This window comes from Meriones unguiculatus, chromosome 2 (assembly GCF_030254825.1).
Source record: "Meriones unguiculatus strain TT.TT164.6M chromosome 2, Bangor_MerUng_6.1, whole genome shotgun sequence".
NCBI lineage: Eukaryota > Metazoa > Chordata > Mammalia > Rodentia > Muridae > Meriones > Meriones unguiculatus.
Window position 1 is genome coordinate 140,986,206 of NC_083350.1, and position 27,197 is coordinate 141,013,402.

Here is a 27,197-nt window from a genome sequence, read left to right on the forward strand (position 1 = left end):
GTGTTTGATTATGGTGTTTTATAATAGCAATAGAAAGCAAACTTCCACACATCGTAAAATATAGGGTTTTATACTCTGCATTTTCAGCAGCCACGAGAAGTCTTGGAACATCTGTGGGTCAAGACAGTTTATTACACTAGGTTGAAAAGTCCTTGCCTGAGGCAGGCATGATGGCTCAAGGTAAGGTAGCATGGGCTGCATAGTGAGACCTTGTCTCACAAAAGCAAAGCAAAAATAAAATAAACTTTTTGCTTGTGTTACAGGTGGGGCACTTGCAGAAGGATTTCAGGCAAGATTACAGGAGTTTCAGAATTTTGAACAAACTTTTGAGGTAGGAATTTCATTACTATTGGCTTATACACGACACTGCTCAGAGAGTACTATCATCGTCATTGTCTACTTTTGTCAATAACCTCTGCTGTGATTAAGTATAGTCCTGACAACAGCCAGTGAAACGAGAAAGATTTGAAGAAAAGAAGCCCCTGCAGGAAGGATGACCTGTAAGAACTGAGAAAAATGCACTTTACTGACATGTTCGTAAATGTGGTCTAGTATTGCTTGTGTTGTGCACTGAATGGTATTCCTTGTACTCATACATGTGGAAAAAGAGCAAACATTAATTGTTGGTGGAACAGATGATGGTTGCATGGTGGTGGTCTCAGCCTTTAATCCCAGCACTTGGGAGGCAACGGCAAGTGGATCTCAAGTTCAAGGCCAGCCAGGGCCACACAGAGAAACTCAGTGGGGTGGGGAGTGTTGTGTGTGTGTGAAGCAAAGTGAGGACTGTTCATTATCTCAATGAAGAGTATTGTACCAAAGGAGAAAGAACATTGAGAATGCCATTTGATAAAATTGTTTTGTATTTCTAAACTTATTGCTACTTGTTAATGTTCATTTTGTGCCAGGTGTTTTGAAAAAAATGAATGAATACGAAAATATTTATGATGCAGCTCTGCTACTTTAGTAGGAAACCACTGTGTGTAAGGGGCTGGTGTTTGTGCAGCACTGAGGAGAAAGGGAGTAACAGGCTTTCTATTGCTGGGATAAAACACCATGTGCAAAAACAAACTGGAAAGGGCTTATTTTATAACTCTCAGGTCAAACTCTATCACCGACGGAAGTTCAAGCTAGGAACCTGGAGGCAGGAACTGAAGCAGAGACCATGGAGAAGGACTGCTGACTGCCTTGCTCCCCATGGTCTTCTCAGTCTGATTTAGGAATAGCCACATATCTGTATATGTGGACACACAAATACACTCAGATTATAGTACAGTGCTAGGCAGGGATTCTACCATTGAGCTCTATCCTGGTGCCTTTTTCCATTAGTATCTCCCTCCCTCCCTTCTTTCCTCCCTTCTTCCATCCCTTCCTAACTTCCTCCTTTCCCACCTCCCTCCACTTGTGTGTGTTTGTGTGTGTGTATGTGTGTGTGGTGCTTATCTGTGAGTGAGGGTATATGTGTCGATCAGAGGACAACTTTCCAGAATTTTTTTTTTCTTCCACTGTGGGTTCACAGGATTGAACTTGAGTTGTCAGGCTTGTATACCAAACACTTTCACTTGCTTAGCTGTCTATAGCTCAGGCTGTTCTGGAACTCTCAGTAAGTAAGCTAGTCTGGCGTCCAACTCACAGTTCTCCCTGACTCTCAAGTGCTGTGATTATAAGCAGGTGCCACCTTGCCTGGACATAAAGTACTTTTAGAAGAAACTTGGCAGCTCATTATTAGAAGTTGTAATAGGGTACTCTGGTTTCTCTTTAAATTGTATAATTCTTTCACTGTTTAAGATTTGTGACTTACATTTGGGAATCTAAACGTTATATATATGGAAAATTTGGTTATGAGTAGTACCTGTTAGGGAAGATAATGGGAAATGTCTAGATTTATAGTTTGAAGGTTTTGTTTAAAGCTGTAGTTATAGCTAGAAATGGTAGTGTATTCCTTTAATCCCAACATGTAGGAGGCAAGACAAGGAACTTGCGAATCTCCCTGAAGCTGACGTTACAGGTGGTTGTGAGCCATCTGACATGAGCTGGGAATCACACTTGGATCCTCTGCAAGAGCAGTATGTGCTCTTAACTGCTAAAGCAATCTTTCCATTTCTAAATCATCGTCATAACCAGTTTGGTCTTTGCCATGGGATTCATTTTATTTAGGAGGGGCTAAGTATTTTTAACACAAACACGACTAAGTTAAACGAGACTTGAAAGCCAATTAGAGTAAGAGTTTTACTTTTTAAACCTGCATTTGGGTGGTCTTACTACAAGCGCATATTAGCACAGGCATTCCACCATTACCTATTCTTCATAAGTTTGCTGTGTGATGGAAGAAGTGTAAGAGTCTGTGCCTGGCTTTAAAGGACATTCCTGCAATGCTGGGGTAATTTAGGGTTTGGGCTGTGTTAGGCAGCAGTATTGTCCCAGTGGTAAGGATTGAAAGTAAAATTGATTTGTGAAAAATACTGCCCCCCCCTTTTCTTTTGATACAGGGTTTCCTGTGTAACCCAGGCTTTCCTGGAACCTGTTATATATACCAGGCTTGCCTTGAATGTCTCTTCTTAAACAAGACGAGTGTTGATGTGTTTTGTTTTGAGTCAAGGTGTCTATGTTAAGCTGGCCTTGAACTCCTGGGTCTGGTGATCCTCCCACCACAGCCTTCTAAGTTCTGGAAACTACAGGTGTTGCTCCAGGCCTGGTTTTTGGTAATGAGACCATAGAGGTTTGACCTTTACGGTACAAGGAGAAAGCTAAGTGCATGGCTGTAGTCTGAGCTACTTGGGAGGCTGAGTCAGGAGGATTATTGCACTCAGGATTTCAGGGCTATCCTAGACAATTTTTTAGGACTGTTTCTTTTAAAAAATTTTAAGAAGCCAGTATATGTGTGCATGTATGTATAAAAATCCGCCCATATCTGCATGTATGGTACATCTAGGTAAGAGGTAAGTTCATTCTTTGCACTTTCAGTTTAAAACATACTGAAATAGCATTCTTGGTTGTTTGTGATTATATATAATTAATGAGCTGATTTCTTTAGATGTTTATAAGAAATCAGAAAACTAATTGATCTGTGCTTCTCATTTTGTTCTCGGTTTTTAAATTTGAAAGTATAGGATATTATGACAAGATAGAATTAATAACAGTTTGGTCAGTATTTTTAAATCTCTTGCAAAGTTACAGAGTTCCTGATAAAGTAACTCTGCAAAGTGTGCACTTGTGTGCTCCAAGCACAAAATTCATTTGTTCAAGAGTGTAAGGACTTTCCTGGGATGCTCCTTCAGATACTGAGGGAAGGGGCTTCCTTTCATCTTTGTATTTGCTCACTCTTGCATGACTTTGAGTCAGTGCCTCCTGTGCCTGGCTGCATGGAGTCCTCTTCACTCCGTCTAGTCCAGCTCTAACACTGTGCTGTCTTCTGTGCACTGGGTCTTCATTGCTGACATCTAGATCTGCTTCATCGAGGAACATTCCTTTTAACTTCTCTTAAGATTACTTTTATGCGTTTGTTATAATTTTATGGAAACTGGCACTATAGTCATTTAAAATAAAGCTGAGTTTGGCCATTTAAAATTCAGTAGCTTATAAGTCAGCTGCTTACAGCTGGCTAGAAGTTCTAATGAAGGATGTATCTAGAGATTCTCTGCTTTAGGCTCAGAGCAGGAATGCAGCAACTTGCTGTCAGTAAGTTTAGTAAGAATGAGTGATGTTTAAGTGAATTTCATGAGAAAAAGTACAGCTAGCTGAATTGGGGGAAGAGTAGCTTTCATTATAAGCTGTTGACTAAATGAATTGTCCTTATGTCCTCTGCCTAAAGAAAGGACTTGTTCTGTTTTCCATACCTCAAACAGAATATTGAAGAAAGGGCTACAGAGCAAGAGTATAGGTTTTTCTGAGTGAGGCACACAGGTAATTTTAAGAGACTTAACACAGGTTGTGAATAATACATTCAATGAACATGAACAAACAGGTAATTTCAAACACAGAACCAGAGTATTGAATAAACAGCTTTTAAAGAAGCTTGAAAGCTGCTCATGGGACAGAACAGTAGTGAGGTTAAGGAAGTAATTACCACAGGTTGTATTAGCATATATATACAAAACAGTGGATTCATAGAATCACGGAAGGATTGTATGACCCAAATAAACAAATGATTGTAGAATTAAATGAGGCTAGTTGTAGCAATTTTATTAACTTTTGATGATAAATCATTAAAAATTATGAAGTATATTATACATGTTAAAAATTGAAACAGAATTTCATGAATCAAATATGTGTGATACATTCTGACATATTCTAGTTAAAAACAAAACAAAACACATTGCTGGGTGTAGTGGCACATACCTGACATTTAATTTTAGGTCCAGACTGTTACATAAAGTTTCAAGAACCTGGGTTATATATAAAATTTTTATCTAAAAACAAGCAGGAAGAGCAAGAAATAGTGGTTCATGCCTATAATCACAGCACTTGGGAGGCTGAGGCTGGAGGGTTGCTGTGATTTAGAGGTCAGCATGGGCTATAGAGGGAAACCTTCAAAAAACCAAACATACACTAAAACAAATTGGAACAAAAGAAACCAAAAAGAAAAAGAGGGAGGAAGGTCTGGGGAGGAGCCACTTAGGAGACACTGACTGATTCCAGCCACAGTTCCCTTGAGGGTAAGACAGTCAAGCTCAGTGGCCGTAGGGCATGTGCACTGTGCTGTGGTTTCTTGGTCTTTGAGGTAGTTGCATGTGGTTCTGTATATGTATTTTAAAGTATTTAAGTGGTTAATGATGATTTTAACTGCTCATATATTCTTAGATATTCTTTTCAGTAACCTTATGTATATCATCATGTTATCTAAGTCATTTTAAAATAAGAGTTCTAAAGTACCACAAAGAATTCTAAAACTCAGACTTTATTTGATTATATGTTACAAGTAGACATAGTTAAAACAGATAAATGGACTAGAAGTCAGATGGGTAATTCTCACGGGGCATCTGTGATCTTGAGAAAAGTGCCATTTGTTCTTTTCTGTTTGTTACATAGTCAGCCCACTGCACATTACTGTGTGAGGATTCACAAAAATGTAAACTTGCTGTTACAGTCTAACTTTTGAGTTTGCTTAATCTTTGAAATTTTAAGTTGTGTTTCATTATTCAGTTTTATTTATTTATTGGTTTTGGTTTAAGTTAAATCAGCAAGTTTTTGTGTTTGAATTCCTGAAAGTGTTGGGATGGAATTGCAGTAATGTGTTATGGCTTGGGCTCCTCGCAGGAGTGTATCTCGCAGTCAGCAGTGAAAACAAAGTTTGAACAGCACACTATCAGAGCTAAACAGATACTAGACACTGTGAAAAACATACTGGACTCAGTAAACGTGGCAGCAGCAGAGAAGAGGTAGGCATCCCCCTTTTTATGACTGGATGTTACTTCCCTTGTGTATGGGCTCTAGGGCTGAGGATTGAAATGGTGTGAGGAATACTGTGGCACCAAGACCAGTTTTGTGATGTTACTAGTGCCTGCTTGTGTGTTTCTAAATGAATATTGGAAGATGATTATTTATTAATTTTGTGACCTTCCCTGGATGGCTGTGTATGAATTATGACTTTAAAATGTGAGTAGCTTTAGAGTGTCTTCATGGCAGAGGAAGACTGGTCTTCAAGCAGAGTCTTTTGAAGAATCCAAACCAGGTGATGCCCTGTTTACACTTAGAATTCACAGCCCCTCTTCTGTAAACTTGGAAATAATATGTAAAGGTACTGAAACAGTGCAGCTTTCCCAGATAGCACACACCTTTAACCACAGCGGGTTGAGGCCATCTTATCATTTAAAAACAAGGATAAAACTTGGCACACTTGCAAATAAAGACCAAGATGTTGTTAGATGTGACAAATGTAATGATATTAGGTCTCATGACACCTTAGCAAGCTTAATCAAGTTCATGGAAGTGTAGATAGCATCAAAGATTTAGTCAAGATGGAGTAAAATTGAAGAATGTTTTGAGATAGAGGCTAGGATAAAGCTATCATGGGTCAGCTTCCCAACCACAGGGATTATAAGCTTTCCACTAAGCCTGGCTAGAACTGAAGGTTTGATCGGTTGGTTTACAAGCCCTCTGCCACTGGGCTACCGCCCTAGCCCTTAAATTTGAAAATTTGAAAGTATTTTTGCTGAGAACACCTCCATAGAATCTACTCAACCAACTTCATCTTTTAGAACTTTAGGATATTGAACCAAACATGACACAAAGATGTGATTTGAGGGCCGTGTCCTGGAAACTAATGCTGCTGACTTTCTTAAAACGCTCTCAGGTCCTAGTTTTCCTGCTCTTCAGGACTCTGCAGACCTCACACAGGGAGTCAGCTAGTAGATACTCGAGGCTTTGTGGTCCACACCATCTCTTTTGTACCTACTCTTTATAGTGTGTGTTTATAACAAGAGCCTTTGGCTCCCACTGCACTGTTTGCTCCGCTTCTTTATTAACTGAATTTCTGTTGAGTTCCTGTTTTAATTGTTATGTGTGGAAACTTAGAATCCTTAAATTTTTTTGTAGGATGCAGGTAATGTGAGAGAGTCAAGGTCATTATATTAAGCCTTCTATATGAAGGACTTGTCAAATGAAATGCGATTATAGTCCTTTCAGACTCCGAATACAAGATTTCTTTTTTTCTTATGTCATGCTAGTTAATGGTTCCAAATATAAATGAAGCTTAAGTAATTGCTTTAGGGCTTTAACATGACCAAAATATTAATCACTGTTCGTAATAAAATAGGGTTTATTCAATGGAAGAGAGGGAAGACCAAATCGACAGACTGGACTTTATCCGAAACCAGATGAACCTTTTAACACTGGATGTTAAGAAGAAAATCAAGGAGGTCACCGAGGAAGTGGCAAACAAGGTAACAGGAGTCTGGTTACCATGTCTGGAAGCAGCAGTATGTATTAGTGCCAGTGCTGTCTGTCCCTTGATTTTATATTCTGAATAGTTGCTAATCTTTTTTAATTTTTATCTTATGTATTGGAGGGTGTGTTTTGTTTTGTGCCCCCGGCTGGTTGTGAATTTCTTTAATGTTTAACTCTGAGTTTTTTAATGTTTTCAGGTTTCTTGTGCAATGACAGATGAAATTTGTCGACTGTCTGTTTTGGTTGATGAGTTTTGTTCTGAGTTTCATCCTACCCCCAGTGTACTGAAAGTGTATAAGAGTGTAAGTTAAAGTCATCGAACCATTCATTCTGAGGTTGCTTTCTTGCTCTGTTCTCTATTGGTGTGTTTAGTGACTCGGCCACTTCAGTGCATTCTTGGCAGTCAGAATAGATGGTGACAGCTGTACTCTGGTAGCAAATGCAGACTGTCTCACATGTAACATTGCAGAGTGACTGGGGATGGAGCTCAGTGATCAAGCATGTGCTTAGTAAGTGTGAAGCTCCTGGTTCAGTTGCCAGCACCTACCCAAATGAAGGTCATTATGACAGTCTTTAAAAACTCTACCTACTGTCGATGGAAAAAATAACATAGCCATTTACAATCATTATTGACAGGAATTAAATAAACACATAGAAGATGGTATGGGAAGAAATTTGGCTGATAGGTGTACCAATGAAGTCAATGCCTCCATGCTTCAGTCTCAACAAGAAATTATCGGTAATGTTCATGTCTACAGGTCACGTGTAGCCTGCTTCCCTCCTTCCCTCTGTCCATTTCTCCTCCTTTCCCTCTTTCCCACTTCTTTAATAGAGGGCTGTTTTCATTTGAGTGCATTGCTTGAAAGGAAAAACATTATGTACTACTGTTTTTCCCCCCTGAGACAGGGTTTCTCTACGTAGCTCTGGCTGTCCTGGAACTAACTCTCTCTCTGTGTGTCTGTCTCTCTTGGCCAGGCTGGCCTAGATCAGCCTGCCTCTGCCTCTTGAGTGCTGGGATTAAAGGCATGGGCCACCATGCCCGACTACTGTTTGTTAAAAATAAATATAATCTTTTTTTCCCCCAGAAAACCTGAAGCCATTACTTCCAGCTGGCATACAGAATAAACTTCATACACTAATCCCATGCAAAAAGTTTGATCTCAGCTATGATCTCAATTGCCACAAACTATGTTCAGATTTTCAAGAGGACATTGTGTTTAGATTTTCCCTGGGCTGGTCTTCCCTTGTGCATCGATTCCTGGGTTCCACGAATGCGCAAAGGGTGCTGCTTGGGCTGTCAGAGCCTGTCTTTCAGGTATGTGTCTTTATTCTTCAGTTATAGCTCGTGGCTTACTTGAATCTGCCTATTTATGTGCTTATGTCTGGCTCATAAAGCTTCTTCTAAATTGGGTTTTGTTTGTCCATTAATACTGCATATGCTATAGATGGTTCTACATTCAGTTTTGAAACTGTTTTCTGTTTATTTATTTGTGTATATGTGCATGTATGTGCCATGTGTGAAGATCAGAGGACATGTGGAAGTTAGTTTTCTGCTTCCCATCTGGGGCTTGAATTCAAGGATACCAGGCTTTGCAGAGAGTGTCTTTACCTCTCTTCTTTCTTTATGGCTCAAGAAACTTATATTTTCTCCTCTTCTTCCTCCTCCTCTTCTTCTTTCTTCTTCCTTCTTCCTCCCCCTCCTCCTGCTCCTTCTTCTTCTTTTTGGTTTTATTGAGACAGGGTTTCTCTGTGTAGCCTTGGCTGTCCTGGACTCACTTTGTAGACCAGGCTGGCCTTGAACTGTGCCTGCCTCCTTGTGTGCTGGGATTAAAGGCGTGCACTACCATGCCTGGCTCAAACTTGTATTTTCTTAAAAAATAAATTTTGTTTTAAAATTTTTGAGAAAATTTATAGATTATAAAATCATCCCAGATGCTGGAGAGCTGGCTCAGCAGTTAAAAGCACTTTGTGCTCTCACCTACTTTGAGTGTTGTAACTGCAGCCTCAGGGGATCTGATACCCTCTTGTGGAGTTTATAGGCACCTGCGCCTATGTACACATGCTCTCCCATATATACATAATTAAAAATAGAGTGAGGAACCCAGATGCAGAAAGACACAAATGCTATATACTCACAAGTGGATATTAGCCATATAATATAGGATAAACATACTAAAATCTATAGTCCTAAAGAAGCTAAACAACAAGGAGGACCGTAGGGAAGATGCTTAATCCTCATTCAGAAGGGCAAACAGGATAGACAATGGAAATAGAAGACAAGGAACAGGACAGGAGCCTTCCGCAGAGGAACTCTGAAAGACTACCCACCAGGGTATCAAAGGAGATGCTAAGCCTCATAGCCAAACTTTGGCCAGAGTGCCAGAATCCTCATGGAAGAAGAGAGAGATAGAAAGACCTGGAGGGGACAGAAACTCCACAAGAACAACAACAGAGCCAAAATACCTGGGTCCAGGGGGTCCTGCAGAGACCAGTACTCCAACTAAGGACCATGCATGGAGAGGACCTAGATCCCCTGTTCAAAGGAAGCCCATTGGCTGTTCAGTTTCCAAGTGGGTTTCCTAGTAAGGGGAGCAGGGGCTGTCTCTGACATAAACTTAGTGGCCGGCTCTTTGATCACCTCCCCCAGGTGATCCCCCTGCTCCCTCTGCAGCCTTGCCAGGCCACAGACGAAGATGATGCAGCCAACCTTGATGAGAACTGATAAGCTAGGGTAAGATAGAAGCGGAGGAGGTCCTCCCCTATTAGGGGACTAGGGAAAGGACCTAAGGGAAGAAGAGGGAGTAGATGAGGGAGGGGGCTGCAGCAGGGATACAAAATGAATAAATTATAATAAATAAATATATAAATAAAATTAAATTTAAAAATTAATAACATTTTTTAACTTGAGGGGAACTTTCTTTTATTAGAATTCTCTTTTTTTCTTCCTACCTCCTTCCTTCCTTTTTTCTTTCTTCTTTCCTGCTGTGTGTATGTGTGTGTCCGTGTCTTTCTGTTTGTCTGTCCCTGTCCTTGGCTGTATGCTCTTCCTGCCTTTACCTACCAAGTGCTGAGACTACAAACCTGTGCCACCATGCCCTGCTATTTTAGGTATTTAGACACTATCTTGCTTTCTAGCTCAGACTGGCCTCAGACTTAATGACCCTCCTATCTCAGCCTCTTGAGCATTGGAATCACAGGTGAGCATCACACCACACCTGGCTTTTATGTTTATTTTTCTGAGGATCTGCCAAATTATTTTCCAAAGTTGTCATATTATTTTCATCCTGCTAGCCAGCACTGTGAAGGCTCTAGTTTTCTAGATGTACTTGACAGTCCCTATTATTGTTTATCTTATCCTGGTGAGTGTGAACTGCTATCTCATGGTGATTTATATTTACCTAATGACTGATTTTGAACACCTTCTCATATGCTTATTAAATAAACCCTTTGTGTCCTTCTTTTGAGAAACATTTTTATTTATGTTTTAGTTGTACTAGTTTGCCGATATTAAGTTTTAGGGATTCTTTCTGTCTTCTGCATGCAAATTTACTTTACAGATAGGTGATGTCCAAATACATTCTTCTAGTATGTGGCTTATCTTTCAATCTTCTTTGGTATGCTTTGAGATTTAAAAGGTTGGTGTGTTGTGGTAGTTTTTGTTTTAGTTTGGACAAGGTCTCCGAATAATCTGGCTGGCCTATGTAGGTCAGTGCTCTTATAACAATTCCCCTCCCTCAACTTCCCAAACGTTAGAACTGCAGGTATGAGTCACCACACCCAGATAAAAGGTTTCTTTATTTTTTAAATGTCTTATCACATTTATTTATTGAATTATTGTGTGTCTTAGAGGATCAGACATGATGATATGAGTGTGGAGAGCAAAGGGTAACTTAGATATTGGTTCTCTCCTTTCACTGTGTGAGTTCTGAGGATCAAACTCAGATGACCAGGCTTGGCTAAAAGCATTTTACCTACTGAGCCATCTCACTAGCCCCAGGTTTTAATTTTCAAGTTTAACTTTCCCAGGCATTTTGCTTGTTTTAATGATTATGCTTTTGATTTCATGTATGTCTGTGTGTTTCAATGATAGAAATGTAAGCCAAGGCGTTACGTGTGCTAAGCACACAGTCTCCTACTGTGCTACACCTTTAACTCCTGGGAGGTGGAATTAGCTGGAAAGATGGCTCAGTGGTTCAGGGTGCTTACTACTTTTCCAGAGTTCTGAGCACCCCCGTGGCAGCTCACAATTGCCCGTAGCTCCAGTTCCAGTGGATCCAGCACCTCTAGCCTTGGCATACTGCACACGCACACACATAATTAAAAATAAGAAAAGTTAATTAAAAAAAAAAGATTCAACTCCTGTTGATTTACTATTAAATGTATTGTTCTTTCTATCATTAGCCTACATCATAGAACAGAATTCTTGTGAAGATGTGCATATCAGACCTCAGCAGTCCGATAGCTGAGGCTGAACAGTTTTGAGTTTGAGTCCCAGGCTAGCCTGGGCAACCTTGCCAGACATTGTCAGCCCACTTCTCCCCAAAAAGAACTTTCAGTGTATTTTTATTTTCTGCATGTATTTGTGCTAGGCTCATTATTTAGAATCTTTTCCTCCATACTTTGCTTTAATTTTTAGAAACAAACAGCTTTATAAATGTAACTGTTTTGTTTTTTTCTCCTAAATCCATCAGCTCCCCAGGTCTTTAGCGTCGACTCCTACTGCTCCTCCTAACCCAGCTTCGCCGGATAATGCAGCACAGGAAGAGTTAATGGTCACCTTGATCACAGGCTTGGCGTCACTCACATCCAGAACCTCCATGGGCATCATAGTTGTTGGGGGAGTGGTAAGAAACAGTACTTTAATAAAGTTGTGGTCATGTTCTCAGGAACTGCCAAACTCTGAGGATCTGTGGGTTAAAAGTAGCAACTTGAGAATTTACACCTGTAACTTATCTTTACACACATTCTCTCTCTGTCTCCCCCCCACCCCCCCCCCCCCCCCGCACCATGTAATTTTAGGATGTTTTTCTGAGAGCAGTACTCAGAGTCTTGGACATGCCAAGTAGGCACTACACCACTGAATTACATGTATATCCTTATCTGGATTTTAATAAAATTACCTATTTTGTCATCACAGCACACAAATAAGTGTTATTTATATATTGGCAAAATAAAATAAGAAAGATCCAGTAGGGATAGGGTCGTAATCATTCAAACTCAGGTAATTTCTTTTTTTTTTTTTTTTGTTTTTTGTTTTTGTTTTTGTTATTGTTTGTTTTTGAGGTATTACCAAGTTGGGAGAGATGGTAAAGAGCACTGGCTGCTCTTCCAGAGGACCCCTGTTGGTTGCCAGCACCCACTTGGCAACTCAGCCATTTGTAATTCTAGTTCCAGAGGTCATGATGCCCTCTCCTGGCCTCCATAGGCACTACTCACGCACCTGGCACACGTGTATTCATTCAGGCAGAACACTTAGGCATATGAAAAATAAAATCTTTATTAAAGAGCAAGCAAGATAGAGCTTGATCCAGCCTACCAAATATGGCATGCTGTAAAAGTCCATCCTGATAATTTTTTATACCAGATTTCTTTTTGATTTTTGTCTTTTGGTTTTTTGAGACAGAGTTTCTCTGTGTAACAGCCCTGCTGTTTTGGAACTCTTTGTAGACCAGGCTGGCCTCAAGCTCATAGAGATCCACCTACCTCTCCCTCTGCCTCCTGAGTGCTGGGGTTATAGACATGTGCCATTGCGCTGGCTTCCACAGTCACAATATCTGTCACTGTGTGTTCCCTCCCAGTGTGTTTCCTCCTCACAGTGAGCTATGACTTTATCTTACAGATTTGGAAAACAGTGGGCTGGAAACTCATCTCTGTTTCCTTAAGTATGTACGGAGCTTTGTACCTTTATGAGAGGCTGACCTGGACCACCCGTGCGAAGGAGAGAGCATTTAAGCAGCAGTTTGTAAACTATGCAACTGAAAAACTGCAGATGATTGTGAGCTTCACAAGTGCAAACTGCAGCCACCAAGTACAGCAGTAAGTGGGAATGTGTGTCTTGCATGGGAAGTCCACTGAAGGTCATGGATGTGTGTATAATCATCACCTCTGCTTCCACTTCTCATCACTCCTCTTCTTGTTCCCTGGTAGATTAAATTTGAACATTTGGAACTTGATGTATGGGAACCCTTTAGAAGGCAGGAGGGATTGTAACAAATAGTTCTTTAGCTGACCTAAGTTATGACCTTGTTAGGATACTGTGGTTCCTTCATCTTAAACACTGAATTTTTTAGAATTTATTAAGTGTGCTCATTTGTGGACAGATTTCTGATGGTTTTGTTTGTTTCTTTTTGTTTTGTTAAGACAGGGTCTTATTGAAGCCCAGGCTGGCTTCTAACTCATGGTCCTCCTGCCTGATCTTGATTTAACTTTGGTAGGTGAATCTATCAAGAAAATCATCCATTTCCTTTAGATTTTCCAATTTTGTGCAATACAGTCTTTTGCAACAAGACCTAATGATTCTTTTTGATTTCCTCAGTGTCTGTTGTTATGTCTCCCTTTTCTTCTGATTCTGTTAATTTGGATACTTTCCCTCTGCCTTTTAGTTAGTTTGGCTAAGGGTTTGTTTATCTTGTTGATTTTCTCAAAGAATCAGCTTTTGGTTTCATTGATTTTTTTTTTTTTAAAATATTATACTCTTTGTTTCCAATTTATTGATTTCAGAGTTTGATTATTTTCTGTCATCAGCTCCTCTTTGGTGTGTCTGCTTCCTTCTGTTCTAGAGTTTTCAGGTATACTTTCTCCAATTTCTTTATGAAGGCTCTTAGTGCTATGAACTTTCCTCTTACCACTGCTTTCATTGTGTCCCATAAATTTGGGTATGTTGTGTCTTCATTTTAATTGAATATAAATAGAGACTAGAAAGTCTTTAATTTATTTCTTCCTTGACTCAGTGATCATTGAGTACGGAGTTGTTCAGTTTCCCTGAGTCTGTGAGCTTTTTGTTGTTTCTGTTGTTGTTGAATTCTAGCTTTAATCCATGGTGGTCTGATAAGATACAGGGTATTATTTCAATCTTATATCTTTTGAAGGCTTGCTTTGTGATGAGTATATGGTCAGTTTTTGAGAAGGCTCCATGAGGTCCTGAGAAAAAGGTATATTCTCTTGTGTTTGGGTGAAATGCTCTGAAGATATGTTAGGCCCATTTGATTCATGTATTTGTTAATTTTAGTATTTTCCCATTTAGTGTCTTGATCTGTCCATTGGAGTGAGTGGGGTGTTGAAATCTCCCAATATTAATGTGTGGGGTTCAATGTGTGATTTAAGCTTTAGTAATGATTCTTGTATGAAGCATTTGGGGCATAGACATTCGGAATTGAGATATCTCGATGTCCTTCCTCATCTCTTTTGAACAATTCTGGTTGAAAGTCTGTTTTATTAGTTAATAGAATGGCTACTCCAGCTTACTTATTGGATCCGTTTGCTTAGAAAACCTTTTTGAGCACCTTATGCTGAGGTAATATTTAACTTTATTGCTGAGGTATGTTTCATGTATGAAGCAGAAAGATGGGTCTTGTTTTCACATCCATTCTGATAACCTGTGTCTTTTTATTGGGGAGTTGAGGACATTGATGTTGAGAAATATTAATGACCAGTGTTTGTTACTTCCTGTTAATTTGATGTTGGTGGTGGTAGAGAGTGTGTGTGAGAGTGTTTACCTTTTGGTTTTGCTGATGTGGGGTTATTTATTACCTTTGTTTTCCTGTGTTGGCCTCCTTGGGTTGGAGTTTTCCTTCTAGTATCTATTGTAGGGCTGGATTTGTGGACAGGTACTGTTTCAATTTGTTTTTATCATGGATTATCTGGTTTTCCCCCTCTACAGTGATTAAACATTTTGCTGGGTATCATAGTTGGGGCTGACATCTGTGGAATAGATTGAGTCCTTTGGGCATTTGCCAAGGAGTAGGACAGCTGGCTCGTATGGAGCTTCTACTTTTAGTTTTTGAGAATTCTTTGCACTGATTCCAGTGGCTGCACCAGTTTGCAATTCTACCAACAGTGGATGAAGTTTTTTACCCCATCCTTTCCGGCATTTGTTCTCACTCGTTTTCTTGACCTCAGCTAATCTGACTTAAGTGAAATGAAACCTCAAAGTGGTTCTGATTTGCAGTTCTCTGCTTGTTAAGGATATAGAATTTCTTTTGAGATATTTCTTATCCATATTTCTTCTTTTGAGGACTATGCTCAGATTCAAACCCCATTTTTTTTTTAATTGGGTGGTTTTTTGATTTTTTTTTTTTTTTGTCGTCTTTGTCTTTTGACAAAAAATTCTGGATGTTAATCCTCTGCCAGATTCATATGTGGCAAAGATTCAGTCCCACTCCAGGGGTCTCTTCACTCAGTTGATTTTGTCCTTTGCTGAAGAGGCTCTTCAGTTTTATGAGGTTCCATTTGTAAGTTGTGGCCTTCATTCCTGAGCTAATGGACTTCTGTTCAGAAAGTCCTTTCCTGAACCTCTGTCTTCTGAGTGCTGCCTCATTTTTTCTTCTATCAGTTTTAGCATTTCACAGCCCATGGCAGCAGTAGCTCAGTCTATGGGCATGTTGTCTTGAAGCCAAGTAAAGGAGTCTATAGTTACAATAAGTCTATAGGTGCTGTGCTAGCCTCATGGCCAAGCTACTATTAAAGTTTTTCTCTTTGACTGGGTGTGGTAGCACACGCCTTTAATCTCAGTGCTCCAGAAGCAGAGGCAGGCAGATCTCTGAGTTTATGGCCAGCCTGGTCTGAGTTGTAGGACAGCTAGGGCTGCATAGAGAAATCCTATCTTGAAACAAACAAAAAAGTTTTTCTCTTTAATATGTGTTTGTTTTAGAAAACATTGGTAATTTTTTTTTTCTTTTAGAGAAATGGCTACTACTTTTGCTCGACTGTGCCAACAAGTTGATGTTACTCAAAAACACCTGGAAGAAGAAATTGCTAGATTATCCAAAGAAATAGATCAACTGGAGAAAATACAAAACAACTCAAAACTCTTAAGGTAAACTTTTTCGTTGGTTTTGTTGTTTGTGAGTTTTTTTGAGATAGGGTTTCTCGTGAAGTCCTCACTGTCCTGGAACTCACTCTGTAGACCAGGCTAGAGCCTCGAACTTATAGAGCGCTGGGATTAAAGGTGTGTCCCTTACCTCCTGGCTTAAGGTAAACTTTTTCACCCTCAGTAACATGAATATCTAATTTTATCTCATATCCAAAATGCATTTATATGGACTCACTAATGGCTTTGTAAAAGAACTCGGAAGTTAATTTTGTATGTTGTTTTAAATTAAGAATTTCCATATTTGGGGCTGGAGAGATGGCTCAGCATTTAAGAGCATTTCTACTTTTGCAGAGGACCCCTACTTGTGTTTGGCTCCCAGCATCCACAGGGACCTCATAAAATGGAAAAGCCTTGGCGGGGGGGGGGGAAGGGCTGAAAAACCTTTATATGGCAAAGGACATCTAGCAGCTATCTGTAACTCCAGTTCCAAGAGATTCCATGCTCTCTCTTGGCTTCTGTTGGCACCAGGCATGCAAATGGTGCATATACGTACACGTAAGAAAAACACTTAAAGGAAAAAGAAATCTTTTTAAAAAGGAAATGAATGTCCATGTTTAATTCCTTATGCTCTGGAATGTCAGGGAAGCCAGTTGCAGTAGGACAGTTCATTTGAATTAAAAGAAAATTTACAGGACTTTTACTCTCTGTTAGGCTAGGCTAGTTCTCTTGTAGAAGGGAAATTCAATCATTAAAAATGACATTTGGGCATTGTGGCATACACCTGGGTGCCTACCACTTAGGAGTTAGGGGTAGGTTCAAAGTCATCCTTGGGTACATAGCAAGTTCAGGGTCAGCCTAGACTACATGAGACCTGAATCAAACAACAGAAAAGCCCCCAAACTAGCCTCTGTTCTTTCTGATGCCTGAGGACACTTGTGTTTGAAGCTGTGGCAATGCAGGAGTCCTGAGAAAAAGGACTTCTGCTCTCCTGTGGTTTATCATGGGTCCTCTGGAAGGACAGGAGTGGAAGTATCACCATTAGATCTCACTTGTCAGCTCTGTTCTTCCCTCTCTCACCATGAGCTGCTGGCCAGCATGCCTTGGAGTGTTGCTGAGCAGCATCTGAGTAACACTGCTAATTCTGCCCTGCCCATAGCTCCACATCAGTGTGTGCAGCATGGAGGGCTGTCCTCATGACCTGAACAGTGCTAGAGCCTTCACAAAGGGTGCAGTGCATCACAGGACTCACCTGTTTGTTTTTATGAATTCCACTCTGTTTAAACTGGGTATAGTGTTCACATGCCAAGCAGGATTCCAACCCAGCGACAGTAGACTCTGAGAGACTACTGTCACAGAGCCGAGGTGTGGAGGCGGCTGTGGCCTTTAAGTATGTCTACTCTGTGAAGCTCACAGTGCCATTAAGCGGTGGTGTCTGATGCTCATCTGAGAAACTAGTCTAGCCTACCAACGCATGACTGTTGGAATCATAATTATAAACTTAGGCTCAGCCCTCTTGCCCAGTGGTTCAGGAATATTATGTACATTTCACTTCTGTGACCTTCAGAGACATCAAAACAGACCCCCTTTTTCTCTCCAGATAGTCTGTTTTCTGTGAGTACATCCCTAGCTGTGTGTGTTGCATAGATCTGTGGCTGGCAACTCAGTCAGGGTTTCCTCATAGGCAATTCGATTTTATCAAGTATGATTGTAATGTGATCTTTACCAGCTTCTTTGCATGTAGTATGTGAGTCATTCAGTACTTTACACTTTATTTAAAGGCGGTTTTAAGTCAGTCATGACTGTGAATTAAGGCTTGACTCCTGTTTAGGCCGAATGTTAGGCTGCTTAGATATTGAAGTCCACAACTCTAGACCAGAGGTCATGTTCACTGTGAGCATAGCAGGAGCACACACGGTAACAGCCACTTATGAATTTCAGAAAGGGTGATCACAACTGCTTACAGAGCCCTTTCTAAGTTTGGAAAGAATGTACTTTTCTCTTTGACTGTTGAGATAATTAAGTTGGTTTTTATTCCTTGTCTTTTAATTAGAAAAAAAGCTGTTCAACTTGAAAGTGAGCTGGAGAATTTTTCGAAGCAGTTTCTACATTCGAGCACTGAAGAATCCTAACAGCAGAGGCTGCTGTGATGACGGCACTGTAGGAGGAAGTGGACTTGGAAGATGGGGAGAGTCGTTTTTATGACATGACCACAGTTCGAATTAGTAACTCTGAGTATCAATGCCTTGCAGAGGTTGTGGTAATGACCTTTCCCGGGGGGGTTGCACCTTTGGAAGTGCTGTGGTTCGTCATTTGCTTTAGTTTGGAGTAAAGACTGAATTGTTTGGGTTAAATGATGAATTCCTTTAGAAACCATGGAACCAACTGTGCAGCCCAAGAATGGGTCCTTTAGCTCTTAACCAGGCTTTCTGTCTTTGATTTCGAGTAACTGCTTCCTGGCATCCAGGAATTAGAGATCTTTTCATCCCTTCTCAGTACTAGTTCCTGATGCCTTCTCTAATGGGAATCGTGGACTTGTTTATGAGCTGGTTTGTTCAAACCAGGAAGTTTGGGCTACTCCTCGGGTCCTACAATCACTTTCCCTCACAGCAAGGATATCACCACTACTGAACAGTTTTTACCCTTTCTTTTCATCCCATTAAAGCTGATGTGAACTAGTAGAAAGGCCTGTCATTCTAGTCATGCATCAACTATCTGGGTCTGGGTTCCTGCTCTGTCTCTTTAGAAACATTTTCAGCCTTGAGTCCATCAACTTCTGCCTAAGTGTGAAGTGGAATGGAAGTCTGAAGGGATGAAGATGTCCAGGGTAGGATACAGGGGTGTGCACGGAGTGTGGTAACATGACCATGTAGGCGTGACCGGGACAAATGGATCTTTAGGTGGTGTTTCACTGACGCACTGGGCTTGTCACCTCTGGAGGTTTTGACTGTAATTACATTAATTTCTTGGGGCTCCATTAAAACTTCCATTCTGGGTTAGTGAAATGTTTATGGTTCAGGTATTGTGTCTGCCCCTGCATTAAAAGCTGATTGACAATGTGTGTGGAAATACTTTTACATAGCAAGGCAAGTTGCTTCTCTGACCTGACTGAAAAGTAAACTGCTAACCTGTGAGCATTTCCAGGAAGTCAGCAGTGCCATCCCAGGAGCATTGCATTCCACTGGGGTGTCGAAAGTCAGCGATTCAGGCTGAAAGCTGAAAAATATTTATTCAATACAGCAACACTAGGGAGAGGGGAAAGAGATCCACCAAACTCTCCAGCTCCTCTCTGGTTGGGGCCTTTCCTTCCTTGAACCTTCAGCATTTCTTTCCTAAGGGTCTGTCTTCACAATAGGTGCACCTCTTTTTGTTTTTGTATTTTGTTTTTTAAGATAGGGTCTCTCTGTGTATAGCCTTGGCTACCCTGGAACTTACAGAGATCCACCTGCCTCTGCTTCCCCAGTGCTGGGATTAAAGGCGTGCACTACCATGCCCCAGCCCTAGGCACACCTCTTATTTTTAACATATTTGAAGACTATTACAATATTATATACCATTATTTAGACTGTAGAAATGTTTCAGAACTACTTATATTTTTATACAGATTGGGTGTTGGACAGCAGTATTCAAATTTAGTGTGACTACCTTTTATTGCTGATTTTTAACCCCCCAAATGGTGCAGGCAACCAGGTGTGATTAAGTGAAAATTGCATGAAGAACTACTATCTAAAATTGAGGTCTGCTGACCTACGTTACAGTCACACATAGCACTTGAACTTCTAGCCACATAATTTGCAAGAGAGCTACGGTGTAGTTCTCTGGGTTGTCTGATCTCTGGATGTCAACATTACTTTTAAACTTGTAAGAAGTAGATTCTCAAGCCTCAACACAGATCTGAAATCCAGTTTGGGTTCTGCAGCAGGCTTCAAGAAGCCCTGCAGGTTGTCCCAGTGTACTCTGGAGGCTGGGAACCAGAGTTTCCAGTACAGAATGCTTTCCATCACTAGTTAAGAGTGTCGTTGCAGCTGGTAAAGTTAGAAAGTTGTGGGTGTAGAGAATGGAGTGTTGAGATATGCCAGCTTATCTACCAGACTGGAGTGCAGCTGTGGCTAGGCTATGCATCACATGGACTGTACTTGATATACTGTGTATGTTTACAGTATTATTTTGTAAACTTTGTATGATCTTAAACTTTTTACAAAAGATTTTTATAAGTATGCAAGCTTGCAAGATGAAAATAAACCTATTTGCCTGTTAGTTGATAAACGTAGTATTTATCTCAAAGTTAGACTTTGTGGTTTCAATTTCCCAGCCCCACCCCCAGTCATTTTCATGGCAGTACGGAAGCTCTCACGTTTGAGGCCCTGATTGCTGCACTGCTGTCATCTGGTTTCACTGGCCAGCCACAGGAAGGGCGAGATGCCTGGCGCACCACTGTCGGGCACAGTGTGAGGCGTTTCCGTGGCAGGTACGCAGTGAGCAGTAATGAGCGAGCAGCCTCCTGAACAGATAGAGCTAAGACAGACATTTTATCCCCCTTTGGTTTTTCAAGACAGGATTTTCTGTGTAGCCCTGGCTGTCCTGGAACTTGCTCTGTATACCACAGTGGCCTCAAACTTGTAGGATAATACAAATATTTTAAATCTCTACTATAAGCAGAATTGACTATTTAAAAAATGGAACTAAATGTTTCCAAAGAAGCTACAGGGTGTATCTTTTGAGACAGATCTTACCATGAAGTACAAACTAGCTCAGATTGGGATCTTCCAGAAGTGCAGACCTGGGTCCTACACCCCCACTAAGGGAAGTCATGACATGCCTGTGAACAAGAAGTCTGTAACCTTTAGCAATAAGCTAAATGCTAGTTTGGGGTCAGTAGCATTCCAATCTCCCCCTTACTGCCTTTTTTGTATGGAAAAAAAAAAAGTACTGGGCTTGAGTTTAGTTCTAGGGCATAATTTTTTTAAATCTTACTAAAATTTGACTTATAACAAGGTACAATGAGCCATGGAGAAAAGCACTTTATTGATAAATTATCAGCTCACTGCAACAGTATTTCACAAGCAACTGTACAAATAAAGGAGTGAATGGCTGTCGTGTCTAGAATACTGTTGAATCATGCCACAAGTCCTCTGCTTGTGTGACCAAGCTTTACACATGACTGGCATTCACAGTCACTTGGCTTCATGTGTTGAAAATTTAGGCTACGAAAAACGTTTCTAAGATGCCTTATAGGAAAATACTCAAACCACCTTGAAGACACGCTTGAGGTATGGGCTGTCTTGTGCCTTTAGTGAGATAATGCAGATGTTCAAGAAGCCTCTTCAATGAGAAAATGATAGGCTAGAGCACCTTTGAGTAAAGACAGAAAAGGCTGGGCAGCCTGCAGCTTAACCACTGAAGCCCTAGTTAATGGGCTGTGCTATGGGAGATTGTGTTGGATACATTTCATACTAGTTGAAACAAGATTTTTCCTCATAATGCTACACTGTTACAACAGTTTTACAAAATCAGCCAGCTGGGTTTAAGGAAAAAAAAAAAAAACTTGTAGAAGACTTTAACAATATGGAAAACATTTCCCAAACACAAGGTGTTCATCAGTCTGTGGCTAACAAGGCTGTCTTACACATCCTGTGAGCACCTGTTGTAACCAAGGAGAAGCAGAAGTGCACCTACTGTGTGCTTTGTGCTCCACAAGGTCCAGTTTAAGACAGTCCCTCCATATAAAGGACAGACGACCTGTGGGTGGAGCTAAGACCTTTTAAACTATGCTTTCCACAGTGGCCAGAGAAAAAGCATCTGAACACAGAACTGAAGTACTAGTGTGAGCCTGCGGTGACCTGCCGATTCTAAAAGAGTGCTCCTTATTGAAATGAGGACAGGTCCATTTGTGGGATTGCTTATTCCACCTGTCTATTCTAGTCAGTAACAAAGCACAAATGGTGCCTGAGGAAGACGCAGGACTACGGATCCATTGAAGTTACAGGCAGCCACCTGAATTGGAACTAAAGTCAGGTTCTCTGCAAGAACAGGCAGCAGGCTTCACTACTGAGCCATCCTCCTAGATAAGGTTTCCATCTGATAGCCCTGGCTGGCTGCCTCAGCCTCCCAACTGAAGATTACAAGCATGCGCCACCACACCTAGCTTCATCTCTCTTTACATTCCAGGACACCATCAGCTTGCCATTGAAATGACAGCTACTTACTAGATGTTGCTCTTTGAAGTGCCAGGCAGGCCTCAGCGCTTTGCTTTTATGAATCTGGAATTCAATACAGTACATGTGTGTCAGGACTTGAGTCTGAGCTAGGAAAGAACCTGGAATATTTAGTCTAAAAGCACAGCTGCCAAAAACGGAGCTTGTCCATCTCAAGGTAGCTAGAGATGTCCTTGCTGAACAGCACTTGGAGGTGCTTACTCAACCACATGGTGGTCACTGTTTTAGAAAAGAACATGTGCCTTTACAATACACTTGGGGAAATGGCTCAGTGCACATGCCTGTGGCCCCAGCTGGAGGCCAAGGCAGGAGCCACAGCAAACTGATAAAAACCTTGCCAATTTCAGGCGACTTTTGCTTGATGTTATGCAAGCTTTGCATCAACCTGCTAAGGCACATTATGTGGGCTAATTTCAGGAAGTCTCAGGCAAGCCATTGTATTTAGCTATAACAGAAACAGCAGAGAAACCCCAAAGGCACCGAGCAGTAGAGAGCAGCGTAAGGTCACTGCTGTGTGAAGAGTTGGTGCTGTGTGCAGTTGGCCACATCCATGGTCATGGATCCTCTCCAGCTACACATTAAGGGAAACCTCTAATTTCTGTCCTACATAAACTTCATGAAAGTACATTTTTAAACATGTGTCTGAATGTTTTGCTTGCGTGTTATGTATGTGTCTGGTGCCAAAGGAAGTCAGACTCTGTGGGACCAGAGTTACAGATGGGTCTGAGCTGCCATGTGGATGCTGAGACTCCAACCCAGGTTCTCTGCAAGAGTAACAAGTGTTCCTAACTGCAGAGCCAATTCTTCAAGCTCTAAATAGGACCAGAGTTGGTCTAGTATGACTTCTGACTGACAAACACAAATAATCCCCTCACTGGCTGAGGACCGAACCCAGGGCCTTACACACCAAGCACTTTACCCCAGATTAAACCCCCAAACCTCATTTTCTGTTTCTTACACATAATAAAAGTGCTGTTTTGAATGGGGTTTTAAGGTGATTCTGAGCCACACAGCAGGGCTTATACACACACCCTTTTGGGGGTAATAATGATGGTCCTCTAATGTGCCTCAGCTCTCTGGCTTGGCTGGGGTAGGCTGCAGATGAGCCCAGTGGTAGAGCCCTTTCTGGGTGTATGTACAAGAATGCTAGATTCCATGCTAGCACTGTCACCTTTTTTTTTTAAAGAAATCATGCCCTATTTGGGAAGTAACCTCCCTATTTCACAAACAGAGGAAAGGGGTCCCAGAAATTAAAGTACACATTCACACTTGCCATTGATGGTCTGTTTCTTTCAAATACTGTATCTCAGTTCCTCTCTACCCCGTCGGGAGCACAGGAAACCCTGAGTGAATGCATTGTCATGGGTCCTGCCGTGTCAAGGACCTTGCCTCAGACCCATGGGAGAATGCCAAAGCCCTCCTGTTGAGGATGAATGTTGATGGTGTGTGTAGAAAATGCCCGCCTTAGCTCCCGTTCCCTGGTGTTTACAGCCTGGAGCCTGCTTTCCTACAGGGAATGCTCTTGCAGAGACTGGCTGAACCTGTCTCCTCAGTCCAGCTGTGTACCATAAACGCTGCCTCCTTGATTATCTGTATGCAAAAGCACCACCACATGCTACTCCAGGTAACAAACCTCCTGAACTTCCTGGGTTCTGCAGTTTCTCCAGAGCCCAGTCCACCCGGCACCAGCTTTCCTGTGTCTGTGTGTCTGGTTTCCATTCTCTTTCTGGCCCAGTCCAATCCTGAAGCTGTGTGGGTTGAGGCTCTGTCCACTGGATTCTCTTAAGATCAACTGACCTTAATAAACAAAGCTGGTGTGTCTTTTGTCACAGCTGTTACGTACATGGGCACATTCATAGAGCAAAGATGAAAACTCGTACAGTTTGGGTCACACGTATAGGTGATCAACTTTAACACAGAAACTGCCACACAGCTGCTTACATTTCACCGAGTTACAAAAAAAAAATGTGTTTGTATACATCCAAATAACCCAAGGAGGCACAAGCAAGACTTCACACTCTGCCCCTGTCAGTCATTTCAATTTGCAGGAGAAACTGAGGAGAGGCGCCTACTCCGTCTGGACGCAGGGCATCCCAGTGGCAGACGCTTTACTGAGCAGTTGGCGTCGCCTGCTGCCGGCTGAACCCCCCTGAAACAGTGGTGCAGGCTCAAGGGTTGCTCAGCTCCTGACATGCTTTGCGGTAAGGTACTTAGAAACATGTACGTCATGCTACGGAGAGCAGTGCTACAGTGGCCGCAGAAGGCTTCAATCTGTGGAGCTAGCGGGTAAGTCACTAAAGCATTTGCCTGGTGGGCACAAGGCCCGGGCTTCCTTCTGCAGCACCACCAGAATGGAAACGCAAACGTTCAAGGGCACAGATAATATATACCTGTTTTTACATTAATTACATACATTTTATATTACATGGAATTCATAAAGCCATCTTATATATAAGTTAGTGCCAGCTGAGTGGATGAGTTTACATTTCTCAGAAATGTTAACGGTGAGACACTGTTTCCTACCTATTACAGAGAACACTGGGCAAGAGTCTTCGGATGCGGGGACAAGTCAGGTTCTGTCAAACTTCTGAAACACTATTATACTCTACACTTGGTTTCGGAATGTGCAATTAACAGCAATGCCCAACAGTTCAAAAGGCTCAGCCTTTTAGAATACCAAAATTGCATGCCAGTGTCTACTGGTTACTAATGTAATAAACTGTAATGACATTTCTTCAGCATGTCCCCTATGTCAAAGTGGAATGTCTACCCCCTGGCCTTCACATCACCTGTACCCTCAAAGGGTTGAAAACGGCCACTTATTAAATTCCTAGCACGGCAAAGAATGCGTGAACAGCAGCCGGCTCCCTCAGAGACACCTATCAACCCTCCTCGTCATGAAGCCAAGAGGGACTCTGAGGTTAAAATGCGATGTCAGAACCCAGGGGGACTTCCTTCAGATGGCACATCAATCTAGCATCACTTCTGTCTATCCCAGGCCCTGGTTCTTCCATAACAACACTTGAAAAATGTGACATTTCTTATATGTACAAAGTTCAAGGGTAGTCTCTAACGAAATGCAAACACCATGGCATGTCTGCCATACAGTGTGCACTCTAATCTACAGAAAAAATTAGCACAAGCAAGAGTTTGTCAGGGTAAAGTCACCATACTGTTCAATACCCTGACCTTTGACCTCAGCATGGGACCTTAGTCCTGACTGTTTCTTTTACCACCATTTTTGTTACAACAGTTTCAATAAACTATGGTTTATGGAATGCTGCCTTTTTTTTTTTTTTATAGCCATCAATAGAAAAATCTTCATCTGCAAATAGAAGGTGGAGTTTTCGTTGTTGTTTTCTTTTCTCACAGCTATAGGCTGTAGCATGGGTTTCTCCAGATACCACTGGAGAACAGAGAATACAACACTGTTAATTCCAAATCCTAAGAAAACTGTCCCAGGAGCCAGTGGCCACAGCCATGCCATCATCTGTCACGCCTAGGCAGCTAACACGGTTATCATGACCAGCGAGGACACCTACAAAGAAAGGTCACAATACAGGGTTAAAACTGGAGTTTTATAACTGCAAAAGTTGTACATTACAGTGCAGCCAGTGATTAAAAACTAACAGGCATTCTGACACAACACACCATGGGTTACTTCAATGTTTCATAGGAATATCAATTTGTGTTTTTAAATTTTGAAAAGTCATAATCTTAAAAAAAAAAAAGTTGAGACAGGATCTCACCTACGCCAGGCTGATGATGGGGTTGTGTCTGGTGCTTGTATTGTAATGTTAATGTTAATTATTTTGCTCCCGGAGATCTGCTTGTTGTCTTTTATGTACAGGCACTCACATACCCAAAATGATGCAGTGTAATCCTGCCTCCAAAATTACCCCTCATTGGTTAAGCAAAGTTGCTTACATACACACCTGGGCAGGGCCAAAGTGAGGTGGATGGAGCTAAGGTTCACTGGCTTGGAGGACAGAAGGATCATGGGAAGGACAGAGACAAGTGTGAGAGGAGAGAAGAGGCAGATCCGCTGTGGGTTAGCATGAACCATGTGACTGGGGGGAGCCTGCCCTGAGGACCAGCGATGGAGGAAAGCAGCCCAGATGAGAAGTGTGTCAGTATTTATGGGATACTGGATGGGACGTAGCCTAGCTACGAGTTATTAGAGCAGCTGGCATAGGATGTGGGGTTGGGAGGTAAAAGATGGCTTAGTTTCTGCCCAGCCTGAGTTAAGACATATTAAAAACCTAGCAGGTGTCTATGTCTTTTATTGAGATGGTAGCGCTTAAGTAACTGCCGCAATAATGATGTGTGATCAACAGTAAATATTAATAACCAATTTTCTAAAACATAATAGCAGGTTAAATAGTAACTGCTGTAATAAGCATGAGTTATATAACAGTAAATTTCAATAGCCAATTTTTTTCACAACAGCCTGATCTCAACCTTGGTACTAGCTAAAAACAATCTTCAAATCCCAATCCTGCTTCTACCTCCTAAGTTCAGGGATGACGGGTATGTGTCATCCTACATAGTGTTTCTAATTTTTCTTTCCATCTCCAGTAAGTTCATGATATTCCAGTTTTGCTAGTAAGCTGTGATACTTTCAAAACATTTCTGAATGGAAGTTCAATGCGGTATACTTTTACCCACAAGAACAAGACAGCTGCCTTCAATCCTATTTCCAAAAAATACTCAAATCATTTAGTTCTTTCTATTCACCACCAAACACAAACATTGGTTATGATTCTGTGAAGCCATCAAGCTCACCAACTTGTTTGCTTTGCAGTGACTTGAGACTCACCTACCCTGCTTACATAATCAACACAATCAACAATTCTCAAGATTTTTTTTTTTTTTTTTTTGAAAGGGTTTCTCTGTTTAACAGCTCCGGGTGGCCTGGAGCTCACTCTGTAGACCAGGCTGGCCTTGAATTTACAAAGGATCTGTCTGTCTCTACCTCCCTGGTGCTGGGATTAAAGGCGAGCACCACCACTGCCAGGCTCAATTCTGAAGATTTGAGGGAGTGAAAATGCAAATGCAAATGAAAGTATGTC

At 41.4% G+C, this 27,197-nt stretch overlaps 2 protein-coding genes across 4 annotated transcripts in view; one reads left to right on the plus strand and one right to left on the minus strand.

Moving 5' to 3' along the window:
• The window catches only part of Mfn1 (mitofusin 1), a 41,921-nt gene extending 21,745 nt beyond the window's left edge, over nucleotides 1–20,176 (plus strand). For 2 of the 3 annotated variants that reach the window (XM_021649930.2, XM_021649931.2), the window contains exons 9-18: nucleotides 264–331; nucleotides 5,254–5,375; nucleotides 6,752–6,878; nucleotides 7,080–7,184; nucleotides 7,519–7,621; nucleotides 7,968–8,197; nucleotides 11,574–11,726; nucleotides 12,722–12,918; nucleotides 15,782–15,916; nucleotides 17,964–20,176. In XM_021649930.2, coding sequence (XP_021505605.1) covers nucleotides 264–331; nucleotides 5,254–5,375; nucleotides 6,752–6,878; nucleotides 7,080–7,184; nucleotides 7,519–7,621; nucleotides 7,968–8,197; nucleotides 11,574–11,726; nucleotides 12,722–12,918; nucleotides 15,782–15,916; nucleotides 17,964–18,042 — 1,319 coding nt within the window. In that variant the 3' untranslated portion in view covers nucleotides 18,043–20,176. Of the gene's footprint in view, nucleotides 1–263; nucleotides 332–5,253; nucleotides 5,376–6,751; nucleotides 6,879–7,079; nucleotides 7,185–7,518; nucleotides 7,622–7,967; nucleotides 8,198–11,573; nucleotides 11,727–12,721; nucleotides 12,923–15,781; nucleotides 15,917–17,963 lie in introns of those variants that run through there. The other variant, XM_060378200.1, reaches the window with a different exon arrangement.
• Nucleotides 20,177–20,916: 740 nt separating this feature from the next.
• Gnb4 (G protein subunit beta 4) overlaps nucleotides 20,917–27,197 on the minus strand; it is a 36,014-nt gene continuing 29,733 nt past the window's right edge. Inside the window, exon 10 of the mRNA XM_021649915.2 lies at nucleotides 20,917–25,663. Coding sequence (XP_021505590.1) covers nucleotides 25,557–25,663 — 107 coding nt within the window. The 3' untranslated portion in view covers nucleotides 20,917–25,556. The remainder of the gene's footprint in view (nucleotides 25,664–27,197) is intronic.